Source organism: Idiotropiscis lumnitzeri, chromosome 10 (genome assembly GCF_059441095.1).
Source record: "Idiotropiscis lumnitzeri isolate Australia: NSW breed Sydney's pygmy pipehorse chromosome 10, RoL_Ilum_1.0, whole genome shotgun sequence".
NCBI lineage: Eukaryota > Metazoa > Chordata > Actinopteri > Syngnathiformes > Syngnathidae > Idiotropiscis > Idiotropiscis lumnitzeri.
This window is the reverse complement of record NC_142400.1, coordinates 2,781,659-2,803,100: the sequence shown is the minus strand read 5'-3', so window position 1 is coordinate 2,803,100 and position 21,442 is coordinate 2,781,659. Positions and strand designations below refer to the sequence as shown.

Sequence of the window (21,442 nt, the reverse complement as noted above, 5' to 3'; positions counted from 1 at the left end):
TATGTGGAAATGTTATGTTGATGCGAACAAACTAAAAAAGTCCTTGAATCTTTACATCCTGGAATTTTGAGAAATAGAAATTCCTTGAATCCTTGAAAACCCAACTTGAACTCCAACTTAAATGACAAGGAAGAAGATCGTAAAATAAGAATCTGCTAACATAATAGCAATTTGGGGGAAAAAAGAAAACGAATACTGGCTGTTATTGCACGTTTTGGCCTCTTGGGGGCAGTGTGGTGCAGTGCATGAATGTCGTACACACAAGAAAGTTGCAGATGAACTCACTCGCTTCGATGCTAATTCCTCGTTAGCATTTCAATGGGATATTACATTGACTTTAGCATTAGCAGCAAGCGGCGTTTTGAAAACACAGCATGTTTTCTATTTTTACTCACAATGTATGTAAATCTCTTTATTGTGTTTAGTTTCGCAGTAATCTCATTCTCTGGTGTCATTAAACAATTTACAGGATGCTTGTTGAGGTTAGAATCACGTACGCTACATGCTACGGAAGCAACATGGTGCGTTCAGGGTACTTTCAAAATATAAGGAACTTTTAAACGTTCTGCACTGTTCGGCACATAAATCGTTTTTCTTCTATTTATAACATTTTAAAGATCCAGAGAAGCCTGTGAACTGTTTTTTTTTTTACTTGAGTTCTTTACAAAAGTTTCACAATGAAAAGTTAGTGTTGTACATGCAGCACATTTACAGGAATCCAAATCTGCTTGGTCATAAGTACATTTTATATGGTTCATATATTAATACAAAAAAAAAGTGTTTTAAGAGTGATATCCCCGGATAACGTTTTGTATCATTTCATTCAGAATCTAAAGGCTTCTTTTCCTCAAAGACCAGCGCTGAATCGAAAGTTCCAAGCGTGATACGATCCAATTCTCTGTATCCCCTTCACTTTATCATTGCTCATCATTTTTTTTCCCTTTAGCACCGTAATAAAGCCATGAGCATTTTATGACAATTGAATAACAACCTAGGTTGCCACTGACAAGGATGGACCGATTTGACATTGGGTGCCATTTTCTGTCATTTCATTCAAGCTCCTTGTTCGAACAACGAACTAATATCCATTAAACAATTCCGATGGCAGTGACCTTGAGACCGGGAAAAACAATCGTCTGATTTGACCTCAGGTACCCTTTTGTCATCTTTTTAATTACTTAAAAAAAAATGGTGAGTGACGTGGGAGTCGGCCGGCGAATGAGAGTGGAGAGTTGGCTGTTGTAAGGTCGGGTTAGCGGCTAATTGCTAGCCAGTCTTCATGTGAAGTGTCTGGACGTTGCTTGTAGCCGTAGCAGTTAATGTCATTTATTAATGTTCTTATGAGTTTATTTTGTCACTGTTTGTTGAATAAATCGGTGTAAGATTTTTACCTTTGATCACGCGATGTGACATAATTCGTTCTAAGCGGTGATAGGCTATGTTAAAAATTAGCTAACGTCGCTAATTTGTACGGGTGATGGTAGATGCGCAATTGTGGTCCGTTAATTGGGTTTTGCATTTGACACATTTCGCTTTATCTTCTGTTTTAATTTCGTCCTTTAAACCCGCTTTGCTCCCAAAATTATGCGAGAATATGCTGCGACAAAAACTTCGATTCGATTTTCATTCGATTAATCGTTTCATCCTTGATTTTGTGTCATCTGGTTTAACGTCCGACGGCTTTCCTCAGATTCGTGACGAGATGTCTAAAGGATCCTGCTGACTTTTTCTGTCACTCAATCAGGACAACCGCTCCTTTTTTCCCGTTTGATGTCCTACAACAAAAATTTTTTTCCTCTTAAGTAATTACAGAATTAGGACGAGCGTTTCTGTTTGACAATAAGATGCAAATGAAGACGAGAGGATAATAACATTTCATTCAAGGACGTCGCTCAATTGTGGCCGACCGTCTGTCCGTCTGTCATCTGGCCGTTTGGATTTTCCGACCCGAGCCCGTTTGAATCTCCTGCGTCACATTTCGGTCGCCTACTTTAGCTTGATGGATCGTTTTGGGCTTTTTTTGACATTGAGGAACAGACGATATCCCTCCCCCTGCCTGTCACTCCGAGTTTCACCGCGCCGTCATTCCATCTGTCTCGGAGCTTGTCACCGAGTGATCAATGAGGACGGCGCGGGCGCTTTGGAACGCGACATCCTTTCCCGAAGTGGACTTTTCCAACAAGGTTTCCGATGGGTGGCTCTTTCAACACAAACCGCGTTTTAACTCCCCAAAGTGCTAAAAAAAAAAGCGTATGGAAATGTCTGCATGCGTCTTCTTATCTTGAGCCAGCTTTTCCTTTTTGAACAGCAGCGGGAATTTGGCAGTCGGCGTCTGACCTCCAGGCACGCTAACAGGCTAACGACGCGCTAATGTGTCCCATTACGCCCGATTTGCCGGGAGGGCTTTTTTTTTTTCTTTTTGTCGAGCATCACGCCGCCGGTGGATTTCAGATGGGCGCCGTATAATGATGCGTGCCTTTCTTCCTGCTTCATAAAAGATGGCAGGGAGCGGTCCTGCTGAGAGTCATTAGGAAGGCCATTTAGACGACGCTTTTCGTATTCAGAAGAGGAAAAGGCACAAGGTTGCGCAGACATCATGAAAATGAAAAGTGTCGAGATGGTTGGGAGGATAAAAAAAAAAAAAGGCATCGTTCAATCTTGCGAGCTTCTGCTCGACGCATAATTACGAGCAAATCGCGATTTTCGAGGAATCAAAATAAGTGATTTGACGCATTAAGCACTTAAATGTATCGAGGAACAACGGGGTCGAAATCGGCCGTTCGCGTCGGCGTTGCACGAATGCAAATTAGCGCCATTCCGCGCGGGAAGCCGTTTTTCCGCCTTTCCCGCGAGCGTGCCGTCGACAAATTGAATCCGTGGCTGATTTCAATTGTGCCACCGCGTCACCTCTTTTGTATTCATTGCTTTTTCTCTCGCCGACATACCATCAAACCCAACAATTTGGATTTTTTTTTTCTTTTTCCTCGTACAGTGCCCGCCACAAGCTGTGAAACCGTGCGATTCCCATTCATGTGTATTTCCCCGCTGAAAACTGGCATGGAAATCCGTCGCTTGGTTAACAACCTCATCGCTTCACGTCGGAGACGCCGCCGACGCTCAATCGACTGATTTGAAAACAAAATTCGGCCCCTGAGAGACAATTGCTTCTTTCTTAGACTCGCTCCGCTTCTGGATTAACTCGATACAGTAAACGCACACGCGTGCACACGGTGTGTGTGCGCTGTCTATAAATATATATACGTCCATCCAGCCGCTGAAGAAAAGCCGTCTTTCACCTTTGAATAAATTGCGAAAATCATTTTTTATAAATAAACTGGTCTTCGTTGTGCGGAATTTGTGTGTGCGTGTGCCTGTACTTTTAGCAGTTTTTTCCCGCCCTTTATCTGCGATGTAAGACACTCAGCTAGCCTCGGTTGCCATGGTAACACTGTAGGAAGCATGACTGGCGTGTATAATTTTGTCGTCTTACGCTTTGAAGCCGTAAAAGAAAACAAAAATTCAGATTTGGTGGATAAATTCCCCCCCCGCACGATCCATGTAAATAAAACGCTGCTCGGTTGGAACTGTGAATTATGAATTATTTTGGGTACGCTGTCGGTTGCCAGATGTGGGCGGGTCATCTTCTCGGGTTCTGATTGGCTATTGCAACTGTCTATCAACTGTAAAAGCCCCCTTGAGACACAGAAGCGACGCCCGCGCGATTGTATCTGAAGCCCTCGGACGAATCGTGCGTGCGACTCGTGTTATGACATCTGCCTAGCAACACAAGCGAGCTGAATTCTGATTGGATAAAAACTCTCACCTAAAAATCCAACACTAGGATATAATACGACATCAACGTGAAGATTATGATCATGATTTCTTGAACCAGCAGAGACGGCCTTCATGGCCTTGACCGCCCACCACCGGTTGATCGCGACGGGCGCTGCTCTGCAACAACACCCGCAGACCGGACATTTTCTTTCTCCGTCCAGCAAAGTTCTGCCGACTTGTTAAATCCAAAGCACAATCTGATGACCCTGCACCTCACAGAGAGCCTTTCCGTGCCCGCGTTCCCTCATGCGAGACGTTGAGGGGAGTTGGCATTGAAATGCTCAAACCAACTTTGGAGCCCAACGGATGCTCGTGATTAAAATTTGATGCCTTGTTTTGGGATTCTTTTTGATTCTGCTAAATCTGAGGGTTGGTATGCAGCAAGCAGTGTGCCGTCCTTCCGCTCAATCCCGATGGGTGATTGCTCCATTACGAGGGTAGCGCTCAAATCTGTCCACTGTTTACTCGCTCTTGTTTGTGCGTGGAAGGAAAATGCCAGAAAGAGGAGTGAGTCGGAATGAAAAAAAAAAGCAGTCGGGGGGAGAAATCCAACACTATCTTGACATTATTCAGCCTTGGCGGAGGTCTCCGCTTCACCGAGTTCAATTGTCATTGTTAATTATCGCCGTCGGCGAGCATGGCAACCGGCAGGTCACGTTTGAGCGGTAAAAATCTAGCGGCAACGGCGCCGTCGCCACATGCAACTCGTCTGCAATGTGCTCAATTTGGTGCTGCTGTTTTGGTTAGCAACATAATTCTGTTTGCCTTTTAAAACCACGTGCACAGCAAGTGGGCGCAAGTTTGCGCTGGCGAGGGGGAGGGAATTTTGCTTCTCAGTGTGACGATAAGATTCGTGCGCTTGGTAATTACGACGTCTTGTCGTGGGAAACGCGGCTGGAAAAATCGGAAATTGCCGAAAGCTGCCATTTAGCGCTTTTGCCAAATAACTAGCATGTATGCAAACAAGAGATAATTTTTTGCAGAATTTGTTATCGTTTGTTTCATGAATGAAAGTTGAACATTTTCCAAATTGCCTTTTTATCTGCAATCGGCCCCCCTGGAGGAAAAAGTCAGCGGGAACATTAAAAGTGCTGTCATAATGCGATTAATAATGCAGGGAACATAAACCTTTAGATGCTCATTTCAACATGCATCTTTTTTTATTTTATTTTTTTGTGTGTGTGGCTCTTCATTCTATTATTTAAATCCCTCACTTGAAACGAGTCGCCCATGCTTAATTCGGCTCCTTTTTTTTTTTTTTCGAATGTGTTGCTAGTACGAGTTGTCGTTCTGATTGCTTTCATGTCGAAATGAAATCATTTCATGATTAGTTGCGTACATTAATAAGCACTTTTACAAGCATGTTTAACGATGCGTTTTTTTACGGTCTAATTAGACACAAATGGCCGACTTTTTTTTTTTTTATTTCTTTAGGCATAACTCTTGCATGTTGTGAGCGCTTTCGTGACTTTTTCGTACTTTATTGAACGACATCCAAAATATATTTTCCAACCTTGTATGCAACTCCATAGTAATATTTTTTCCACAAAAAAGTATGAGTCCACGACCAAATCACTTTTTTTTTTTTTTTTTACCCACCCAAATGTGAATTTCCCTTAAAATTACTTTTACCCCCAAAATATGACTTTTGTGCGCCCAAATGACTTCCCAGGTCTCACTCTCCAAACATTTTCGTTTTGTAAACACAAATTTAAATTTTTTTGCCACAAATATATTTGAAAGACATTTTTTCGCCCAGAATACATTTTACGCCAGAGGATGACTTTTCTCTCAAATTAACCCCCCAAAATGAATATATTGTAGATTAAATGTGGGATTTTTTTTTTTTTTTAAAGACGTTTTTATAAAGTGAAACAAAGAATCGCCAGCAAACTATGACTCAACTCAATTGAATTTCTATTGCACTTTCACAAATGACGCATTCTAACAAAATATTTTTTTGGAACGCGAGTGAAAATATTAACAGTAATAAAATTCTTTTGACCTCAATCCAGAAAAATGAGATTCTTCCTCACAAAATAGGATTTTTTCCCCCCTAAAATCTCGCTGGGTAAACACTTAAAAAACCCTAAAAAAGCACTTTTTTTGTCTTTAACCCCCAAAATGAACTTTTTTTTTCCACCCCAAAAAATTAATTTTTCTCTAAAATGTGAATTTTACAACCTTCCAAAAATGACTTCAAATTTCACACTTTTGCCACAAAACACTAAATTTGACTTTCATACATGACAACCCCCCCTCCCCTCCACCAAAATGACATATTTCCCTTTGCATATTTCCTTTTTCACTCAAAAATATACCATAAATTTCCCTCATGGGAAAAAAAAATCTTTATTTTTGTATCTTTTTTTTTTTTTTTTTTTTCGCCAATGTGCCCTCGTATTAATTAGTTGTTAATCAAGAGCTACGTCTCTTTGGAAATGTCCATTTGGAAATGCTGACCCTCCTAACATGCATTACTTGCCTAATTAGCAATTTCCTCAGCCAAGTCCAAGCATTTTATCCACCAGCGGGAACACTTTTAATGAAAGCCGTTGCCTTGACACACTCGTCATTTTTTTTTTTGTTTTGTTCTTTCTTCCAAGCCTAATCCTAATAATGAACCTCAGTCTAAAAAAAAAATGCTGCAGTTTGCTCAGCCGGAGTAAAAAAGGCACTCTGCTGTCACAATATTCACGCTAAAATCATTAGTGGAGCCTAAACTTTCAAAAAAAAAAAAAGAAAAAAAATGTGGCTCGTGACATCTTCGGGTGCCAATTAGAAGGCGCTCGTCAGATGTTGGAAAAAAAAAAAAAAAGACGCTGATGAGAGGAAGGGGTGACAAACATCAAATGGAGAACGTGACTCCTCAAGATGTTTGCATCGCTAACTGTAGCGTCATTATCTTTCCAAGCAGAAGCAGAAAAAGTCTTTTTTTTTTTTGACGACACTTTACTTGACTGATCTCATCCCACACAAAGACCTGACTTATGTCGATTTTGTTTGCGACACAAAAAATAAATAAAAAAATAAATAAATAACCCAGCACCCTCGCAGCTCGGGCCGCCGATGAAATCTGTTTCCCTTCAGGAGCGGTCGCACCAGAGAGGGGCGGATAGGCTTCATTTCGGTCAAAAGAAATCGGAGCGATGTCGTAGATCGCAACATCGTAGATCATGTTTCAGCGCGACAGACAGAAAGAAAAGAACCTTCCAGAGTGATTTTTGTGTGTTTTTTTTTTTTTTATAGCCGGCTTGACAACAACGACTATTTAGTGAGTTAAAAAGTCCACGCGAGGAAGCCTGCGGGCAGCCGCAGCTGTCGTCGTCTTCCTTTAGAAGTGGAGATAAAAGCAAAAAAAATAAAAAATAAAATAAAATGTTCAATGAAATTGCAGACAAACAGGAAGCAAGTGACTGTACAAATCGCTAAGGTGCTGGCTGGCTGCATTTGAAGCATCGAGCTGCTGTGAAATGACTTCGAAGGAGCCCAGATTGAACACTGTCGGCCTTTTTGGGACGATTTGGTTGAATGAGAAGAAGTGGAGCGACCGGCGTACAAAGTAACGCGATGTTCTCATGTTTACATTTTTATTTATTTATTTTTTACACTAACGACTGATCAGTGAAGTAATCTGAGTACAGTTACGTTACAATACCATAAATCCCGATTGTAAACTGCCACTTGCTATTAACTGCCTCTAGGGGCAGCAGTGAGTGGCATTTGGCAACACTTGAAAACAAATCACATTTTTCAATTGCTGTTTTACTCTCATTTCCGAACTATAAGGCTCACCTGCATACACGCCGCAGCAACTTATTAAAAAAAAAAAAAAAAACAAGTCGCAGTTTTTTATGTTGGAAAAAAAAATGAGTTGTTTACTGCATGTACAGAACGATTTTGTACTCTGAATGCACAGAAAGGTTGTCAAAACCGTGCCTTTTAACACGGCAACAACTTTGCTCATTAAAACAGAACAGACCCCAAAAAAAAAAATCGAGATTTATTTAGCCTATTTTCTGAACCCTAAAGCGCCCCTAGTGGTGAAAGAAAAATCCACCGAAAAGCCGCACCGTTGTAGTAGCCACATGGTTCAAAATCTAGAAAAAAAAAATATACGGCAAGAATGAATGCAATACAGAAGGAGACCCCATTCATAGATAAAGAAAAAAAAATACAGTCACGATTTTGAGTTTGTTTCAGCTGAAGAAAATCTGAAGGGACGTTGCACATTTTGTGCGGTTGACAGTGTTCTCTACCTAAACATCTTGTAAACTTTTTTATTTAGATTTTTTTTTAAGATTTTTTTTTTTATTTTTTAAGATCTCCAATCATATTTTTTTTCTTAGTTTTACTCGCTTGTGGACGTAATTCTTTTCCCGTAGTGCATCCCAGAGATCAGCATTTCTCAAAATAAAACTTAAATGTTCAGTAAAAATATTCAATCTCCACCGACGATGAAAAGAAGACGAGCGGCGGTCGATCGACAACCTCGTGATTACGATAACGAACGGTCACAGATTGTCGACTCGAACATGACATTAATTGCAGTCAACTGCGGTAGTTGAAGACCTTCATATAAATGACAAACAAAAGCGAGCCAAGCTGCGATTAGTCGCACACGTTGGACACTCAGCTGCAGCACGAGACGCAATTATGCCGCACATCGCAATCACTGCGATCCCCTCCGAAACTCCTGCAGCCTGAATGCGGGTCTGATGAGCCAAAGTGCCGATCCGGAACATCGGGGTTGCACGGCTAATCAACCGCTCGCGCCCTTCATCACCTCACCGGAGTACGAAGGCAATCACCAGCCCATTTCCATGTCGCGTTTAGCCCGCCCGGCACCCACCTTGCGCTCTCAAAATCAAGTTGCAAAGATGGCCGGGGGGGGGGGGGATACTGCTGGGCAGAAGTCGGGTTGCCGTTGAGTGCAATCAAATGAGGTGCGACGACAGGGGCGGGAAAAAATGCGATGCGGAGGAACGGCCGCGTTGGGTCGGCGTTGCATTAAGCTGCTGCCGGCAGATCTTACAAACCTCGGCTTGTAAATGAAGACGGACGTCTTGTAATTCGCCGTTGTCGGGAAGACAGAAGGGGTGCCGTCTCGGAAAGGTCACGCGGACAATGGAGTGCTTAGCGCGCTCAGGAGGAGGAGGAATAAAACGCAAGACTCTTGAAAACGAAAATTAGATGATGAGAAAGGAGCTGACTTAGACTGATGCAAAAAAAAAAACGAAAGTTGGTTTTCATTTAAAAACTGCGAGCGCTTTCGTACATGAACTGAATCTGTCCTCGAATCGATACATGTTGAAATGTCTCCCCCTAGTGGTCTGCAAAAGAATCACAGAATGAACGCTTCAAACTGTCAATGATGTCACAGTTGCTCACATTTTTTTACGTACAATTCAGATGTGTTTAACTTTTCACGTACAAATGCTTTTGACAGTCAGGATTTTTTTTCACATTATTCACATTTTTTTTACGTTCACTTTTATGTGTCCGCCATTTTTATTAAATCGTTTAAGTTCCGCGCAGTGTTAATGTTCCAACTCTGCAGAATGAAACAACAATAAAATAATTTTTATTTTTAGTTTTATTATTATTTTTTTTTTTAGGAATATAACCTGAGTCCAGTGTTGGATGAACACTTTTGCTCCTGAATTTTAATGTTGGTCATGCTGTGGCACTTGCAGAGCCATGTATTTTTTTTTTTTTTTGAGGTGGTTAAAAAAAAAATATATATATAAAAAAAAAAGTGTGAGAACCGCTGCTTTAGATTATTTTTTTTTCCCCCCATGGCCGCTGCCTGCCACGCTGGCTGCCGCCCCCTCACGCTGTGCGACGACGGCGACTGGAGAGTCTGCCCCTCACTAATGGGCTCCTCTTGCAAAAGCACACACGCCAGCCAGCATCATCTCATCGTGTCCTCTCCAACGAGGAATAGAAAACAACGGAGGGTCTCTGATGTCGCCGCGCTTGAGACGGGGTCCGCTCAGCAAACACTGATTGCACCCCCTCAGCCCCCCCCCCCGATAGAGAACAAAAAAGCATCTTTCTTTTAATGCCATTTGGGTCCTTTATATTTGATTTTTAATGCTAGCAGCAGAAGGAGTTGCAGATGCTACAAAAGGCCATGCAGGACCCTTGTGAGACCTTTCTGCTACGCGGTGCAAAGTCATTTGACAAAAAAAAAAAAGAAAAAAAAATCGTAAATTATATTGATTTTTTTTTGTTACAAAAATAGAATTTCCCCACCCCAAAAAAATTTCATCATATTTAGACAAATGAAATATGATCACCCTCCTATAATAACGACCTACGTTTTCAATTTTTTTTTGGAGGGGGGGGATCACAAAAACTGAAGCAAATTCTGATTTGATTGTATTCATTAATAATTTAACTTTAGTGGTAGAGCTGAATTATCTGTAAAACTTAGATTGTCGCCAAATGTGGTATAATTTGGTCTTTTAATTAATTAATTATTTTTATGTAATTAATAATTAATATTAATTAATATTAACATTATTTTCTTCTTGAAAAAAACAACAAAAAAAACAAAGAAGTCACAACTTTTGGCTTTAAACAGTAATTAAAACTCTCAATGCTTCTCGGACAAACCTCAGAATCAACTGAATAAAATTTATATTTATATAACATAAAATTATAAAATAAAATAACTGCGAGTAAACAACTTCCCAAACATTTGAGAAAATATTCCCAAAGTGCCAAATATTTTTGGTTTGGCATTTGCTCATTTCAATTCCAACCTATCCTCTTCTTCTCTTATTCACGCAGCAAAATATTTCTTTTTCATGCCAATTAGTCTAATTACACCAAATTTGGATTTTATTGAACCGTCTATTTAATGGAGGCAATGAACGCTTACTGTCAACCCAAAAAAATCCAACTCGAGTCGTCCGTGGCGCTCGCTTACTCGTCCGATTTTCGATTTGCGAAAATAGTTTCACCAAATTCGGACTAAACGCAGCTCTCGCGCCAATTGCTCCGCTACTTGCACCCGACGGCTAAAATGTAACGCATTTTCCTCTTTATAGGCGTGAAAAAAAAAAATGCATTTGATGGAATTAGCCTCGTGGTTTACGCGGTCAGCATGCAAGGAGGCGACGCGGGACATTAACGGCGCATTAACTCACCAATGCACCGATCATCAAGTCAGCACATTTCAAATAAAAAGAAAAAAAAAAGATTCCTCTCGTAGAAATGAACCTCCGTCCTGAAAGCCTCCGAAATGAGCTTTTCTTCCTGATCTCCTCTAAACGATATTGTAACATTTTGAAGACGCATTGATTGGCGAGGCGCCGGCGCCACACGTGCATTGTTTGCGTTAGCGCCGAGCATTGCGCGCCCGCTTAACATACCGCAGATGTCTCGTTAAATTTGCATCCAATTACGGCGCCGTCGCTTCAATTGATCCTTTTCATCACCGCGGATAATACTCGCTGATTGCAGACGATTCGGCCGCATGCAAATTCTTTGCCAGCGCTCTTAATGAAAAGCAATTAGCTGGATTGACGCTTGTTCCGCGGGAAAACTCAGCCACTTTGGCTTTAATGGATGAGCGGCAGTCGCGAGGAGAGCTTAAAAGGGACGCGTCAGAAGTCAAAAGTGGAATTCTTTTGTCGCGACGCACCTGGGCAACTTTCACTTGCCGTACATTCACTTGAATCGTCGACAAAAGTTTGAAACATTCGCGGTCGGGTGAAGGGAATGATTTGAAAGCCTAACCGGGATGGAAAACTCAACCCGAGACAAAACTCAACTTTGAAATCTTAATCCTCACAACAAAGAAATCATTTTCTAAAAGTCGAATTATTTTCCGTGATATTTTGGTGGTGGCTCGGTAGCGAGCGGTTCCGAGGGGATATGGGCCGCCCGTGGAAAATGTGTGGGCTGCTTGAGGACGGGCATCTGGTGTCAAATCTGTGCCAGACATGCAGCATCATGCGAGCGGCTCGATGTGGCCATCACTGACGGGGCAACGTTGTGCAGTTTCCTTAAATAAAAATGTCGTGACGTAAAACCGTTGGGTCAAAAACAACCCAAAATTGGGTCATAAAGGGGCCGACCCAACAATTTTGTTTTCAATATTCAACCCAAAAAGTTGGGTCAAATGAAAGCCACATTTTGTTTTTTTTAATTTATCTGACCCAACTTTTTGGGTTAAACAAATAACACAAAGCAAGGTAAAAAATAACCCAAATTGGGTCATAAAGGGACCCAGCCCATATTTGGGGGTTATTCATTTTTAATTCAAAATGTGAGGTGAAATAAATAAGCCACCAAACAACCCGAAAATGTTTTGTAGGAAACAATCCAGTTAGGTCGTTTTTTTGTTTTTTTTGTTTTTCAAGAGCACAAATAACTAGCGATGTTGGATACCTCCTTTTTTTTCAGACGATACAGACTTGGTGTGTACCGATACCTGTAGCACTTAATTCTGACTTGATTTCTGACGATGATTTGCTAAAGTATCAAATTTCATCTAGTGCTGAGGAGGACTTACTTATTTTTTATTTTTTGCCTCAACTATCACCACATCATATCTTAAAATAACGCCCGTGTTGCACCAATACCGATTATCGGTACTCTTCCATCCCCACATATAACCCAGCATTGGCTTGGTCCCTTTTGGGTTATCTATTTCAACCCAATTTGGGTTACTTATGACCCCGCCGTTCCCAAGTGCGTGCGCTCCGTCGGGAACACTGTGGCTTTAAGCGCGAGCAGACGCCCTGGATTTTCTGTGGGTAGCCCTCAAAGACCTCCACAAAGCGAGGCGGCGGCCGAAATTGGGATTGAGTGGAAGCTTCTGGCTCCAAATTGACATTGACTTCTCACCTCCGCGGTTATCCGTCAGCCGAGAGGCCGCAGCTTTCTTGCGGGCGCGTTCGCTCCCGTCGGGATGAAAAACGGAGCCGAGAAAATGCGGCAGGGTGAACGTGGAGGAAAAAAGATCTGGGTTGCCCTCTGTGCCGTTTGTGGTTTTGGACTTTTTCTGGCCTGAAGAGGCTTGTCTTATCCGCTCCTTTTCTTTGTCTCTCGCAGGGCGGGAAAACAGAGGGCGAGTCTTCTCGAGCCGACTCTCTCACAGTTGATTAGTAACTCCCGCTCTGGCTCGACCCTCCGGGGATTCTATGCCAGCTTCCCTTATACATCCCCCTTGTCATGCACGCACCCCCCCCCCCCCCCCACTTAGCTCCCAAACATCCACTCCCGCACACAGGCGGCTCCCTGCAGACATGCGATTTTCACGGGATTCACACAACCTGACATTTGCGCCGCACCTCCGACAAAGAGGGCTTGATTAAAAGGGCGGGATGGAAACAGAGGCCGCTTTTGTTCTTTTGTCCTCGGCCCAGAGTTAAATAGGACTTAGGAGGCGATACCTCCGCTGTCAAATTGCGGCTGCCTTGCGCCGAGACATCGGAGTTCACGCGCAACATCTGGGAATAGATGAGGACGGCGCTAACGCTAACGTGGAGGTGGGAGGGGAGGGGAGGGAAATTCGCAGCTCGGGCCGCTGCTGCTTCGGAGGAATTGGGAGTGTTTGAAGGGCGGGTGGAAGTGAAGCCGGGTTTTATCTGGGCTTGAAGGCAACGCACAAAAGGCGGCGGCGGCGACGCGACGTGGTGGGTTTTCAAATTGAGATCAAAAGGTTGGAGCTAATTAACAGGCTAACTACGAGTTGCTAGGCGTCATCGTTGTAGCTTTCGTGTTTTGGGAAGAGTTGGATGCTTTCAAGCCTTCCCGTGAACAAAAATTCAAATAAAAATCATATGACGGCGAGATTGCCCAGATGACTCTTCCAAAATCATTTGAAGTACTTTTTTTCCGTAAACTGTTGCTTTCTGGAGTTAGGACAGGAGTGTCAAACTCTTTTTTCTCGCGGTCCACATCATAGTTTTGGTTTCGGGCCATTATGATACCGAACCCATGGATGAATTTTTTTTTAAAATTAGAATCCAGGAAAATGTTGTTTGTTTAACTATAATCTTAAAAGTGGAATTGGTAACCAAGAAAAAATGCTCGCCATATTTTAAAATTTTTAGCAAGAATCGTGCATGATTTGCCTTCGCGGGCCACATAAAATGCTGTGCCGGGCCAGATCTGGACCCCCGGGCCTTGAGTTTGACACCTGTGAGTTAGGGACATGCTCATATTTAATATATTGATCAATTTAATTTTCCCATAATCGTCGACAATCGTCAAGCCTCTCCCTTAGCAACCATAACATAGCAACAATCTTTTCCGAATGTCTTTGGATTCGTTTTTGAGGCGGCCGACATGCTCGAGTCCAAACGACAAGGGCACATAATATCCACAAATTGGATGTATTGCATTAAATTGTCGAAACAGTCGCGGGAGAAAAATGGCTAACATTGACGAGCCATGAAGAAGTGAAAGTTGTTTTTCGTCGTATAGAAAAGCTAGCAAAGGCAGCTGCGCACACGTCTGACTGGAGGAAGTAATCAAGGAGAGATTTTTCCACCACTATCACTGCAATTTGCTGCCAGGCGACGACCAAAATGCAATAGCGACAAACAACAACCACAAATGACCGTTTTTTTTTCGAAAGAACCTTTTTGAATAGCCCACTTTTGTCTTTTATGTCTTGTGTGACAGAGTTGAAATTACACAAAGTTTGTTTGGATTCCCAAACAATTTTTTTCCCCTCATTGGAATGTTCCAGTGTTAAAAAGTCATCAGTTTAAACACAAAATAAGTAAATTCTCACAAGCAATTTTATGCTAGCATTCTTATCAACCAAACAAGCTAATTACGATTAGCTCGCTAGCCCGCTAGGCATGAAACTTAAACTCTGATGGCAACTCTCATCTCGGCAGAATTAATCCTTTGATGCTAGCTTAACTGCGCTAGGCCGACGCACGGTGTGAACATTTTCTGCAGTTTTAGAATTGAAAATAAAATGACTTAATAAGTTCATTTCATCTTGACCGTGCGACTGCATCATGCTAGCCAATATCCATTTTTACATCTTACTGAAATGACTTTTAATCATTTTATTTCCTATTGGGGAGGATTAACAATCGCACTTTGCCCCTTCTTCTGAACACCGACGGCAATATCACAACTCATCCTTCCATCACAACTCTCGTGATGAAGAAAAATAGTCAAAGTCGCACCGTTTCCAATCAGCGTGGCGAGGAATTCACGAGGCATATGCTCGCAGCAGCCGTTTTGCCCGCCACTTTGCGCTATGATATGAAAACACCATCTGGTGCGCCAGCTAGCGGCTAGGCTATGCTAGCTGGGGGCCGGATAGGGCCCCGCTGCGTCCTGGGATTATTTTAGTGCTGGGTTAGATCCTGTCTATTAGCCCCCAGTGGCTCGGATTATTGGCTAATCATCATTATGTGTGAGTGAGCGAGCCGCGAAGCACCTGCGCTTTCACTTAAGTCTCGTTAGCTTAAGCGATCGGAAACTTGGGCGTTGTGACTTAGATTAATTGTAGGAAAAAAAAAAAAAAAAAAGCCTCGCTGTTTCTTCTGATATAAAACGTCAGAAGGATGCGGCGCTATATTTTGCGCTGGCCAACAGATGATTACAGCAGACGCCGACCGACATCTTGAAAATCAATCTATGGTTTCTCCAGGTAATGAATAGACGGAAAATGAGATTGAATCGGCGATCAAGTAACCCCGGCGAGACGGGTCGTTTGTTTTTGGGGGAGGAGTTATGGCGTTTGTTAAATTCCTAAAAAGCCGAGAGGGGCGCCTACGGTGGTCCCGTCGTGTTTGTTAGATTGGATGAGAGGAGTGCGTTCGCCTTAATGAACCAGCTGGAGTGTCACAAAGAGATGCGATTCCTTCGCCAAGTTAGCGGAAGGAATTAGAAACGTGGAGCAGTGCGTTGATTTGTTCTCAGGTTTTAGTTTTGCCACACATGGAACGTGTTAGGTACGGCACAGGACTTTTTGGTGCCTCATGCTCGAGTCTAGCTAGCTCCACACCTACTCGGGAAACAAAAACAGTGCTGCTCAGCTTCTGGCTAGCAGGAGTGATGCCCCCATGATTTGGAATTTAGATTTGAAATGTCAAGGAAATTTTTGACATGAGGGTTCAACATTAACAAAAACCATCTCAAGTTAGTCTTCCATCATCTTTTTAGCGCTCGTCGGGTTAAATCTTAACAAAATATGGAACAAAATATATGGCCTAAGAAAATGTCAAATGTTCAATATTCTGTTTGCTTTCATACTTCAAAAATACAAAGTAACGACACAGAATTTCTTGAAAAAAAAACAAAACCTTTGAAACTGATCGAATTCGATTAGCCACCACCCGAAAAGGCTTCATGTCAAAATTGTAAATTTCATTTTAGATTTGACTTGACAATTGCACAAAGCGTTGTTGTAAGTGGTGAATAGATCCAGTTTGGAATATTTACAAATAATAAATCTGATATTGTTGATTTTAATACAGATTCATTTATTGCTTGAATTTGTTAAAAACGACATCTGAAGAAGACCTTGAAATTGCATAATTGCATTTGAAATCACAATTGCAATATAATTTTTTTTAAGATTACGAACGTTTCCATTTGACCATGCATTGGAATTTATTAATTATTTCATAAATATTACTAAATATATTTCTATTTTACATATATTATTATTATTATTATTATGAAAATCTGATGTGTTGGGAAAAAAAAAACAAACGAGGGCAGATTTGGAATCCAAAAAAGTTTACTTACGTCACTGATTTAAAAAAAAATTCTTGAACAATGTTAATTTTTACAAAACGGAAATCAATCTCCCATTATAAGTTGAAAATCTACAAAAGGTAATAAAGTCGTAGTCACTAAATTGTAATCAAGCACGTTGACCTGCCGTGTCAAGCCAACGTGCACGTGCACGTGCGCGTTAGCAAAAAAACGCCAAGTCACGAAACAGACGAGCCGTGTTCCCGCCGCGCAAATGACGAAACGAGCGACACTGATGAAGCGCTTTACAGTACGGCGCTGATAACGCAAATTGATCCTTCAATAAATCCTGGTCTTGAGTGACAACAAAGTGATGAACGGCTTTCATCGACGCAGATCAAAATCGCGCCGCTCGGCGAACGAGGTGCAAATGAATGGAAACCGTCCGCCTACCACTTTAATAGGCTTCATAATTCGGACCTTTTTTTTTTTTTTTTTATCCCGCTTGTTGCATTGCACAAACAACTGTGTGGGGAGGAACAACGACCAAAAAAAAAAAAAAAGCGCAGCATGTAAAAGAGGACAAACAAAAAGAGTGAGCTTTTCGCTCTCCTCCCCGGGAAATCCACTCGGCCTTTTCGAGACCAAACCGCCATCTGGCCTCCATTTCCATCAATGTACTGTAAAAAGCGTCGGAATCAATGGCGACAAGTCCACCTTGGATGCCCACCATTACCCAGATGGCACTTTGGTGAGGTGGCGCCGGGGTGGAGGAGTGCACGGGCTCAGAAGAGCGCCCTCTGCTGGCTCCAGGTGGCGCCACTTTAATTGGAACGTGGAAACGCCGTTTTCTGATATTCTGCTGCTTTAGTGCGACAGAAACGAAATGTTGGAAGCAATTTCAGGTTCAGCGCAATATTCCGCAACCGTCACTTTGGCGGAATCTTGAGCATCGTTTCTGTCGACAAAATGTCGGGACTGGATGGGAAAAAAAAAAAAAAACGTTTTGAAGCACGGCGAGTTGCCGAGCCGTGCGCTCTGAATCCATTTTGTTTTGCTGTTCTTTTTTTTTTTTTTCACACCTAAATTTGACATTGAGCACATTCCGCAACCTTCTCACAGTCTCACACACACACACACACACACACACACACACACTCCACTGACGCAATGATGGCAGTCTATAAAAAGCAATCGTGTGACTGTGGCACTTCAAGGTACATTCGTCTCAGCACCTTGACATTGTTCTTTTGTTTTTCAAAGAAATACAACTCGCCTGTCAAGTCATTTTTTTCACCCCCCCCCCCCCTCCCAAAAAAAAAAAAAAAAAATTTGAGCTTGAAGGGATGCCGAGACACGACAATGTCAGAGAAGTCGAGGCTCTCTGCAGAGATCGGCAGTCAATCATCTCGCAAGTGTTTGTGCTGCGTGACAGCGACAGGATGCTCACTGGGACTTTTTTTTCCCCCCGTATTGGATCATTTTCATCAAATATTCACAGACGGTACAAAAAAAAATGGACCAGTGTGGCTTAATCGGACGCAACTTTTTGATCCATATTTGACCAAAACTCAAATCAAAGTCGGACGTGAATTGACACACAATTTTACATTTGTGACTCCATCCGAAATGGAGAAATTGTTCGCGTCACGATTCACCAAAGGATCCAATCACTCACTCAGTATATTTTGCATAAAATTTGTAATGTTTCCAACATTTCTAGTACAAAATCCCGCCTTTAAAAAAAACAACAAATCTTGATTATGCCTCTTATGCATATGCAGCTTGTTGATGCACAAAATGACATCTGGGACACGATTACCGACAAAGAAGCATTGTGACGCTTTCACTCTCGCGATGGAAATGCAATTTGTCACTTGCCCCCCCCCAAAAAAAACATCAACCGCGATTTTAGCACCGGAGGGAAACTCCGAAAACAAGCCTGCTCTCACACCAATGGCCACTCTGTGTGCCTCGTTGAGTGATTTTAGGGACGCGCGTGTTGGAGGTTTGGAGTTGGCCAGATGTGCGCTTCGTTTAATGGGATTTCATTCCCGCACCTGAACTCTTGTGATTAGGGGGGGGGGTGTACACTTCCGCATGCTTCTCACATTGCGGCACTTAAGTGATGCAAGGACATCCTGTTGCTTTCGAACCAACATGCGACTGAATATTCTTCCCATTAGATGGCACATGATTAAAAAAAAGCCCAACTCACCGATCCGGATGACGTGCGGCATCCCGCACGAGTATTGAATCCACATGAGCAACCACGTCCAGTATTCCAAAGTAGTCCCAAAGCGCCAAGTGTGCCGCATGCTTGTAACGTCACCCGATCCACTTTTTCCTCTTTTTTAAGTGTGGAAAAAAAAATCCTCCCCCCCCCAAAAAAAGGAGCACTTAAGGATTGCGCATCAGGACCGAAGTGGCATCGTGACCAAAGTCTCCTCTCATACTCGCTGTTGCAGCATCTTGACGTGTGTGTGTGCGCGTGTTTTTTTTTTTTTTGTTATTTTCCCCCCTTGTCCAAAAGGTTCGAATGAGGAAGAAGAAACCCAAAATCCCGACTCGACTCCACCAAGTGGTGCACAGCGTCCGCGTCCACTTCGACAATTGTGACCTGCTTGCTTTGCGCGAACTCGCGCCCCTTTGCGGAACTTAACCACACGCGCACACGCGCGCGCACACACTCACGCGGACACAAAAGCGGCGTATCCGGGCGAGCGTAAGTGATCCAGCCAGGTCCAGCGCTCCTCAAGGTCTGAACGGGTGTTCCGCGCGACGCGCAGGTGGACGTGGACACGCACGCACACACACACGCGCGCGTGCAAACACACACGCAAAAAAAAAAAAAAAGCGCCTCCTCTTCGCTTGGGTTTGCGCGCGCGGACCTTCAATGCGCGTCCGTGAGGCTGGCTGCAGGTGGTCCGGCGAGCGTGTGCGCGTGCGTGGGTATGGCGCGCGCGAAGGACGAGTGGCGCAGAGAGAGAGAGAGAAAGAGAGAGAGAGACGCGGGGAAGTCCACTCAGCCGTGGGTGCGCGTCATGTTCGCGTAAAGTGGCGAGTGAGGGAGGGGTGTCACTACTGGTTGCTGCTCGTCGTTGTTCTTTTTTTTTTTAAATAAACGAACTATTCAAAATTAAAGTACTCAACTATTTGCATGTTGTCCCCGTTGGAAGAAGTTGAAAAACCGCAAATCCGATTCAGCCCACCAAAACTCAGGCAAAAAAATGTTGGATGAATAAAAATATGACGGCATTGTGTTGTTAAAAAAAATAGAAAACAATTGTTGCTGTGTAGTTCAATGGCCGTTGTGCTCCTCCTTGTGGTGTGTGCACCTTGGCCACCAGGGGGCAGGATGAAACGTACATAAATAATACAAACTAAGTTGCCGTAAGATTAATAATTTTTCACACAATTTAAGTCATGTATGATTTACATACTGGGCTTCTATTTTTCTTTTTTCTTTTTAAGAACTCTTCGATTGCAGCCAGACTGGTCTTTCATGTTGTGAAGCTCGCCATCGCCATCTAGCTGTGAAAAGTGGAAATGGCCTTAAAGGTGATTTTAGACTGTTTCTCGACCGCTGTCGTTCAGATGTGTTAAATGTTAGTCGATATGAAGATGTTACGTACGATAAATTGCTTCCAAGGGAGACGGAATGGCGGCCGTAATCGACACAATTTTCACACGAGTCATTCGCAATACTCTACAGAAACAACATGCTATTGTTGTTAGCGTCTGTTCGGTCTAATCATCCATCCATTATCTTTTACCGCTTCTCCTCACGAGGGTCGCGGGGGGCGCTGGAGCCTATCCCAGCTATCTTCGGGCAGCAGGCGGGGTCACACCCTGAACTGGTCGCCAGCCAATCGCAGGGCCCACAGAGACGAACAACCTTCCGCGCTCACACTCACACCCAGGGACAATTTCGAGTGTCCAATAAGCCTAGCACGCATGTTTTTGGAATGTGGGAGGAAACCGGAATACCCGGAGAAAACCCGCGCAGGCACGGGGAGAACATTCAAACTCTGGCGGAATCGAACCCACGACCTCTTAACCGATGATTATGACACGCAGTCTGACATAAGAATGGCGCGATTCGATCTCGGCGCTTAGCAGAACGTCTTTGATGAGTTAGCGTTGCGCCTCATTGCCTTCATTCCTGTTTGGAAGGTGGAGGGGCGCACGGGGGGGGTGACAAAAAGTGCATCATGCAAGCGGGAACAAGCCAGAGTGACTGCCGTTGCATATTGATGCCCCCCCCCACCCCCCCACCCAGAAGAGATTTATTGCCGCTTGGCACAATGTAAGGACTATCATGGTGAGTTTTGTGGCCCGGCTCTCGCATTATCGAGATTCATTGACTGGCTGCTCTTTCAGACGCAAAAATGTACACAGCTGGAGCGGAGCAGACATTCTCTTGGGGGGGGCGATGTCTGCGGGATGGCGGACTACGCTCTCTCACACAAGACGCACACAGTTGAAGTGAAAGTTTGATATCGGACGATGATGATGATGAAAAGATTGAAAAGACGCATACAAAAAAATGGACGGAAACGCGAGGGCGGGGTCGGGGATTGAAGGTCAACGCATGCAAGGTAGTAAAATATTTAAAGACTAATTCAAAAAGTAAAAGTTGGGCCGTTTTAGTTTGATAATAAATAAAGTGATCGTGCTAAAATCATCAGATTAAAATAGCAAAGCTGTTCTGACACACTTTATTCAAATTCAAATATTATAAAATTGCTAATAAGCAAAAAATGAGAATGTGTGGCATATATTTTATATCAACCGTGTATTGTATATTTATTTGTAAAATGCCATTTTTTATGAAATGTGAAAAAATGTTTGATTCCATGAAAATGATGATTATTATGAGCATTTGCTTGAGATCTAAAACTTGTTTAATTAGAAA

General features: G+C 42.9%; 1 protein-coding gene across 1 annotated transcript in view; it reads right to left on the bottom strand.

Annotated features, from left to right (window-relative positions):
- grik3 (glutamate ionotropic receptor kainate type subunit 3) overlaps nt 1–19,490 on the bottom strand; it is an 82,495-nt gene extending 63,005 nt beyond the window's left edge. Inside the window, exon 1 of the mRNA XM_088307718.1 lies at nt 18,743–19,490. Coding sequence (XP_088163844.1) covers nt 18,743–18,842 — 100 coding nt within the window. The 5' untranslated portion in view covers nt 18,843–19,490. The remainder of the gene's footprint in view (nt 1–18,742) is intronic.
- Nucleotides 19,491–21,442: the final 1,952 nt, after the last annotated feature.